The 8,462-nt window shown below is 33.6% G+C and overlaps 1 protein-coding gene across 1 annotated transcript; it reads left to right on the top strand.

Annotated features, from left to right (window-relative positions):
* Positions 1-1,360: 1,360 nt before the first annotated feature.
* LOC122605860 lies at positions 1,361-5,961 on the top strand. Its single transcript, XM_043778817.1, has 3 exons — positions 1,361-2,088; positions 3,720-3,830; positions 5,430-5,961. Exons 1-3 carry the CDS (start codon positions 1,450-1,452, stop codon positions 5,574-5,576), a joined length of 897 nt encoding a protein of 298 aa, XP_043634752.1. The 5' UTR covers positions 1,361-1,449; the 3' UTR covers positions 5,577-5,961.
* Positions 5,962-8,462: the final 2,501 nt, after the last annotated feature.

Below are 8,462 nucleotides of genomic sequence, written 5' to 3'. Positions count from 1 at the left end.
TATCTATTTGTTTTTAATCGTTCTTTCAGTTGAACCTATATTAATCCTTACAACTTCATATCACCAATAAAATTTCCAATAAAATTTTCTAATAAATTAGATTGATTAGCTAAGTAGTCTCGGGTATATACCATTTTAATCAAATATACAGTATAAGTTTTCATAAAAGAGTAAATGACCAACATATCTTAAAGAGAGGCTTGAAATTTTGTGGCTTTATATTTTGGGCCGAAATCATAACTCTCATAGCAGGTCTCGTAACATGATGGTTGTTCGGTAAACTCCCGATGAGACCCAAATTCTCAAGTCTCTCATTTTAGTGTTGTTAGTTTTTTTTTAAAGGTGTTGATCATTTAAAATGAACAAAATGTTACCAAGTATTTTTCATTTATATATTCAAAATTCTATCCGTTTATAAATGGTAATGATAAAACTTTTTGATTAAAATACATATAACTTTTTGATGTATGATAATGATAAAACCAATTTTATAAATGGATCAGTACTTTCGTCACTAATGTCTTCTCTGTTTACACTAGTTATCAGTGTCAACTCAAGCTTTTGGTGGCCTTAAACGAGATCAATTTTGGGCATAGTATTTTAACATACAAAGTAAAGTAAACAGAAAAAAAAGATACGCGCTGTTAGCTGCTGGGCATGCTTTTAATCTTCAAGAAGAATTAGAAAATGAAAATTGAAAGACTTCAAGAAGAAGCTGTTGCGTACCTTTTTTTAGGTGAGTTTCTTATTTTTTTTAGCCGTATAGCCGCTTGATATTTTTGATATATATAAACAACACCTTCTACTAAATTTGGTTTTTGGAGGCCAAAAGCATGTGCTTGACTATTTAATATCGTTGAGCCGACCCTGCTACTTATACTGTGATATTATGCTTGATGTGCGCTTCGGCTACTGATTAAATCGCATGGACGATCGGGTTTTACCCTGATACGACTTTGAGTGCGGCTTCTCAGGAAGTGGAGTTAAGCGGTATAAACGTCGTGTCCGTCCAGATTGAGTCCGTTAGTATGTACCTTTAATCATTGAGACGTCCTGTATAGAGTATTCAACAAGGCCAATTGGCCGTTCAATAATAAATAAATTAATAAAGGAAAATGATAAATTCTCCTAAACATTAAACTAAAAATCTTCCTAGAAGAATGTGACATGTGTTATTCACTAATTTTCTTTCCTAATTTTTTTCGTTGATTTTTTCACATGTCATCGTCCAGAAGAATTTTTAGACTAATAGTTTCTAAAAAATTCTATTAAAAAAAAAGGGTGATCCGGATAGAGAAATCCAACCTAACCCAAAATCTCAAAGTTAGTTGATCGGATATTCCAAGGCGCCAAACCCATTGCCACAATCGCCCACTTTCCATCTCCAATCCCCCCCGTTTCCATCTCCCATCATTTCTCAATTCCAGTCTTTGAAAATCCTCCAAAACAATGTCATCAATCACATTCCAATACCTAATTCCCCATCATTCCCACATTTCAACTCCCTGTTATTCGCCTAATTCCCACATTTCCTGCTATCTAAAACCCCCCAACAATCTAATCAAAACCCCCAAACACCCCTTCACAATTCTCCCCTACCATTCCCAAACCCTGAAATCAATTCCCTTCAACTCATTCCATCCACTCAAATCATCAAATTCCGATTCCGTCCTTTCCCCAAACACAGATGATATATTATACATAGCTGAATTCATTTCCCTTACTTCATCAGCTATCCTTTCCATAGCCTTTGTATTAAATAATTTCATACTTAGTTCTAAAAAGCCGGTTTTTTTAGAGTTTGTCGGAACTCGGGTTTATTCGGTGTGGCAGCCGGTTTTATTGATTGTAGGGATTGTGATTGGAGTTGTTATTAGGAGACGGGAATGGCGGAGGGTTTGTTTAGGGTTTAGGAAACCGGGTTCCGGTTCCGGGGAGAATGTGGTTAATTTGGTTGAGAGAGTTGAGAAATTGGAAGAGGATTTAAGGAGTTCGGTTTCGGTTGTCAGGGTTTTGTCTAGGCAGCTTGAGAAATTGGGGATTCGGTTTCGGGTTACTAGGAAGTCTATGAAGGATCCCATTGCTCAGGTATAACCCTATATATGATTCTATATATTAAGTTATATTGGATTGTGATTTGATGATGCTAACCTAACATTGTTTGTTAAAGTTATTTTTAGGAATATAGAAATTATTAAAGATCTTTTATCGTTGTATCCGATGAAATGTTGATTGTGTAAAAAACTTAAGTTCCGTTGCCAATGTATGTAAAAAAGTGATCTTTTTTATTTTATTGGTTGATGTGGGGACAGTTTGTCATGTCGTCGTCATGTACCTGCTATAGAAGTTTATATGCATACAACGTTAATGGAATAAAATTTTTGGTTTCAATTAATAGGATGACAATTTGATAAAAGTGGGTACATTTTGGAGCAATAAACCACGTGATCTTAATCAGGAAACATTTAGGGAAGTAAGTCTAACAAATTAAGAGTTTGAATTGGGAAGACGATGATAGGTTACGGTTTACCTCTATACAAATAGTGGACTGGTTGGGTATAATATACAAGAGCTAGCTAACTACACTAAAGAGAATTATGTTGAGGAAGTAAGATGGTTGAGTTGAAAATTAACTTGTAATAATTGTAATCGTAAACGTCCAATGAATTATGGTGTGCATATTTATAAGTTTGATTGGTAATTTTGTTGGTAGGTAGACTGGGAGTGACACTCTGTAGCATTGACGCAGATGATCATTAGTTAATTAATCAATTAAATTTGACAGGAGTTTACAGACCTATGTTAAATTTCAGTGTGTCTACTGATCTAAACGACTTGAAATGTAGAAAAAGGGAATATTGCTTAAGAAATACCAAGGGGGTTATGATATAAATGTAGGAAACAATAGATTCAGTTTGTTAGAGTTGAGTTTCTGCATCTCGATAATCAATCAGAAGTCAAGTAGTCTTGGTAGAAAAACATAATTATATGCAAGGATACTTGATATGAGCTTGTCTCTGTGATTTCTAGATATTTATTTAGTATTTGAGAAGAAAGATGTGTGCTGGTATACTTGGTAGCTACGTTGATAATTACTCTTTTAACAGACGGTCGTCTACTCGACTCCCTTTAAAGGTCCCCAAAACGTTAATCAAACATGCCATTAATTGTAGCCTGAATGATGTTTTGCTAAAATGAGTGCATCATTTCCTTGAAACTATTACTGGTGCTAGACCGAGGAACATAGGTGCTTTACTATGTATCCAGGTAGGTTTGATGATACAAAGAAGTTCTGAGGCTCCGAGCAATTCGAGAAGCTCCTGCAATTGCTCTATGTTACTTCTTAAGCAGAGTGGATAAGATGTTATACCGATATGGTGAACATTAACTTACCTTATGAAATCTGGAACCCTCTGCCTATATAGTTGGTATTTATTTACCTTCTGAAATCTTATTTAACACATTGTAGCTTTATATAGAATTTGAAAGTATTAAATGGGGAATGGTTCTGTCCAACCCAGCCTAACTCAACTCACTTCAAAATGTGTTAATGTACTGTTAAAAGCAACATGTGTAGAATTACTAGCTAGGTCAGCTGTCATTTAGGCTACAGTGTTAGTTTAATATACTGCACATTCAATTCAAGACAGCCTACAATGCAGAAGCCTTTGCATTGTTCTTGAAGCATTTATTAAATGTAGTGGTTATTGTGTATGTAGACTGCAGAACTGGCTCAGAAGAATTCCGAGGCCACGCGAGCACTGGCCTTGCAAGAAGACAATCTGGAGAAAGAGCTTGCTGAAATTCAGAAGGTTCTATTGGCAATGCAGGTTGGTACTTTCTTAATTATCATTCTGATTTTACCATAGAATATAGTTATAGGTGCTATATTTTCCGTTGCTGAAAGAACTGAATGGCATTCAAGCAATAAAAATCCTACAAGATAATCCTTTTGGGAGGGCATATTGTTTTTTGGAGTAGTTTAATATATTTCATCACAAGCCTTAGACCTGAATATACAAATTTTATAAAGCATTTCAAACATCAGGCCTCCAAATACACAATGTATGCATTCTTTAAGGGATAAGATTTAGACTTCTTGATTTGTGTTTTGTTAATATTTGGATTTATGTTTGACATTATATTATTTATCTTCCAAATTTATGAGTTATTTACATGTTTTTTATCTATTCAGTCAAATGGTTTGTAGCCTGACTAATTTTCAAGTAAAATGCCTATCATGCATCTTTTAATGATGTCTTACATTCTTAACACAATGAAGTTCTATCATTAATATCCTGTAGATGAATCAAAGATAGGCTTTCTTTAACTTATATGTGGCAACAATCTATCACGTAAAGAATAAAATGATTGTCTATGTTGTTATATGCGTATATGCTCTGTTCTGTTCAACTAATTGGAGAAATTCTTTTTACATTTTTTATGAAAAAGAATATTCAGTACAAATTGTGTTCAATGATATATCATACTTTTCATGATAGTATGTTTTTGTAATCAACAGTTCTGTTAAATCAACTGAGTGTCATTTAAGAAGTTGTTTGCTAAAACGCATAATAGCTTGATTTTTGTTATTATAAAAACGCAATACCTGCATCAGTTTCATTCTTTTTTACATAATATATTATGAGTGACTTGTGGTGCTTCCAATCATCTTGTCTTGGAGGTGTTAACCATCAAACATTGGAACTGTACTTTGAAGACCGAGATTCCAAACTGCCCCGCATATATAAAGAATAGAGTAATAGACGTGTCACCACAAAAATTTAGAAACTGAAAATATATCCCCTGTTAGCAATATTTCAGATTTTTTCCAATGTGTTTATCACTGTGTGGTAGTATGATTTTTAGGCAACATTTTTACTTGGTTAATTGGTCCCTGTAGGGATGTTTTAACATAAAATGTGCTTTCATGGTCAGAACCCAGTTGGCCACTGCCTCATAGGTGCATTTTTCCTGGTCAAGATAGGATAATCAAAGGACTTGCCATATGTCTCTCTTTGTATCTTTTCTTCCAGAAAAGCGATTTCGACTTGTTTGTAATTTTGGATCGGGCTGAGTTGGGCCAAATACTAGGAGGTTTTGTCTTATGTTTTCTTGAAATTTACCAATAGTTATTGCTTTAAGTGTAATTATAAGACAATAAAACATATATCTATACAATGTAGTCAACTTTTAGATAAAGTGGTATAGGAGGTTTAAAGCCCTTCGAATACATATTCGGTGACTTTCAACTTTAAACAGTTCCCATTAATCCCTATGAAGTTATGATAAACAATTGTTTTAAGGTTTACTTCACATTTACAGAATCCTTTGGTGATAAGTGGCCAAAATTGATCCTCTAGTATTTTAGTTGTGTTCTGGATATTGTTTTCGAATATGAGTGCAATATTGAGATTTTCTTAATGCAGGATCAACAGCAAAAACAACTTGAACTTATTCTTGCCATAGCCAAATCCGGGAAACTGTTGGACAACAAACCTGTACCCAGTCAAGATCAGAAGAAGGTTCCAAATGTTAACTTAACTGGAAGTAGTATATCAGGTGGAAACAGATGAAAATCAATTTTTCACTTGCAAAAAGATGGCCAACAACGATGTCCTTGCAATATGGAACGTGGATTTTTATCCTGAGTAATTACACTTATGTCCCTTAATGGACAAATGTTGATGCTTGATTTTGTATATTTTGAGGCACTTCTACCGTGAACTCTGCATTTTGACCAAATGTTGACCAGCTGATGTTGAATCATGCCTTTTCCTTAAGAAAGATCTGCTCAGCACCGGGGAAAGTAAGGAAGGATGAGACTTCTATTTACCCATTCCCTTTTATAAAGGATACATCGTCATACTTTGTAAATTGCAGCAAGCATCACATGTTCTTGTTGTAGAGTAAGAGGACCCTGACTCTCCCAACACAAACATTGTTATCGATGTAAACATTTCAGGGTCGTTATGTTGGTTTCAGGTTTTGACCTGATGTTCTATTTGTCTTTGTTACTTCCATAAATACTATTGCATACATGATAGTTTTCTTTGTTAGTTTTAATAAACTCAAAATTTACAAGATAAGGGTGTTTAGGGCAGACCTAAAGTCTAAACACCCAATTCAATCTCATGGTAACCTCCAAAGAAGTCATATCCGTGGTGGTGATCTAGTGATTCGAGGGTAATCATTCAAGGTTTTTCGTCTTTTTGATCTATAACTCTTATCCTAGTATTACTTTCAACATTGATGTAGTATTTTAATCTAATTCCTATGGGATTGAATTGCTATTTGATTGGTTCAGTGGTAGGGTTAAATTTTTTGGGATTAATTCTGCATTTATATGTTTGTTTGCTGTCGATAATTATTCTAAAAACTTAGTCATGTTGCCGTCAATCAAAAAAAAAAAAAAAAAACACTAGTCATGTTACAGTAATCATAACTAATTTATGTAAATTCCCACCGCCACTATGCTGAACTGCTGAAGGCTTTGCATGTGAAAACTTACCATAAGTGGTCCAGGTTCAATCCTTCGTATGTGAGGAGACTTTCAGACGTCTATTCTTTTGCAAGTGAGATTGAAGGGTACTAAAATAATACCGGAGATCAAGGAATTCCTTCAAATACCAAACTCAATAAATGATTTTTGGAAAGATGTGATGTCTTTCTTTTTTTTTAAAGGTTAATTTCCCTTGAGAACTTCGTGTCGTAATTCGATAACGGGAGGTCTAACATACGTTGTCTTAACCGGGTCCGCGCTAGAGAGCTCCCTCGAAGTAGAAATGCTTATTTCAAATACCCGATGGGGAAAACCCCCTACTAATTCATCCGAAGGTACGACGATCAATAGGAGTAAAGATATGATGTCTTCTAATTCGTTCTAAATTAAGTTTTCTCATATCTGATCATTAAATAGGTCAAAAATGATTATTTTCAGAATTTGTTATATGTCTACACGTGTGCATCAAGTTTGTATATAAAAGTAGCCACAACTCCTATTTAAGTGATACCAACAACTATTATTAGATAAAATGGTTCACCGAATAATGAAATATATGTGACAAAAAAATTGAGTTTGAGAGTTTCTTACAGAATTAATCTAGAGTTTGTTTTGAGGTTGGCTTGTGTAGTGTAAAACCAATTTCTACTCAGATTATAGCATTTGATAACTAATGTAATAATGCGTTTTTAAAAGGGCAAGCGACGACGTTTAGAACTAACTAGCATTTTATCCGCGCAATGCGGCGGTGGTGGTGATAGCTACGGTATGGTGGTGGTGGCGGTGGTTGGTAGTAGTGGTGGCGTGACGGGTGGCGGTGGTGTGGTTATTATTATAAAATGACGAGATATAATTTAGAGCAAATTTATTTTATTTTTATTTTTTTAGTTGTCAACGCTTTTGAATCTGAAAGGTATCTAAAATGACGATTTGTTAATCGAAAATGTAATAATGCGTTTAGACACTTCGAAAGAGCAAGCAACGACGTGTTGCATTTAATGATTCATACTTCATTTAGAATTAAACTAATTTATTTTTATCCTTAATCTCAATTCTCAATTAATTTTTAATTTTTGAAACGCTTTTGAATCTAATCTAAAAGGTATCTAAAAAGAATCTAACAAAATGCACTATCAATATTTTCATAGTTTGACTTTGAGTAGGTGAATTTTCCTCTCCAAATTTTTAAATAACTAGCATGGTATTCACGCAATGCGACGTTGGTGACGACGAAGACGATATAGTGATGTTGGTAACTGGTGGTGATAACAGTGACGGTTGCACTATGTTCTTGAGTTTTTTTAAAGGAGGAAAAGAAAAGAATCCAAGTGATTTTATAACAAGTTAAGTTCTTGAGTTTTTTTTAAAGGGAGAAAGGAAATTAATTGAAATGATTTGAAAGGAAGTTTTAGTTGTTTTTATTTAAAAAATCTTCCTCCCATTATTAGGATGATTTAGAATGATCAAATCTTATCTCTTTTTATCATATCATTTTTTTTCTTCTCTTAAAAAAATAGACTCAAGAACATAGCGTTGGTGTTAAATGGTGTAAGGTAATATAAGGGTGAGAGTAGAAATACACCTAAAGAAAAAAACTTACAAGAAAAGGAATACAAGAGATTTTAAGATAAATTGTTTTCCTCATTTTTTTTTAAGGAAGAAAAAAAAATGAAAAGAAATGAAGTGAATGGATAGTTGATTTTGTTTAACAAATCTTCTTCCCAAATATGAGATGATTTGAAAGAACATAAATTATACCCCTTCTCTTCCATTCTTATCTTTTCAAATCTTTTCATTTCCTAAATAAAAAAACTAGAGTATAGATTAACAGTATAAGGGTTTAAAGTGTATTTTAATTTATTAGGGCCAAATTTGGTAATCTCTAATAATTATTTCCATAGAGGTGTTATTAAGGGCATTTTTGTACTTTTCCATGTAACTATTATGTAATATTTTCTAA

Source organism: Erigeron canadensis, chromosome 6 (genome assembly GCF_010389155.1).
Source record: "Erigeron canadensis isolate Cc75 chromosome 6, C_canadensis_v1, whole genome shotgun sequence".
Lineage (NCBI taxonomy): Eukaryota > Viridiplantae > Streptophyta > Magnoliopsida > Asterales > Asteraceae > Erigeron > Erigeron canadensis.
The sequence above is the reverse complement of the archived record's forward strand: the minus strand, read 5'-3'. Positions and strand labels throughout refer to the sequence as shown.

Bases quoted from the DNA above. Each gene is read 5' to 3' on its own strand.
- LOC122605860 (XM_043778817.1), top strand. From the start codon at position 1,450: ATGTCATCAATCACATTCCAATACCTAATTCCCCATCATTCCCACATT. The intron at 2,089-3,719 runs GTATAACCCTAT...TTGTGTATGTAG, and splicing joins TGAAGGATCCCATTGCTCAG to ACTGCAGAACTGGCTCAGAA. The intron at 3,831-5,429 runs GTTGGTACTTTC...TTCTTAATGCAG, and splicing joins AGGTTCTATTGGCAATGCAG to GATCAACAGCAAAAACAACT.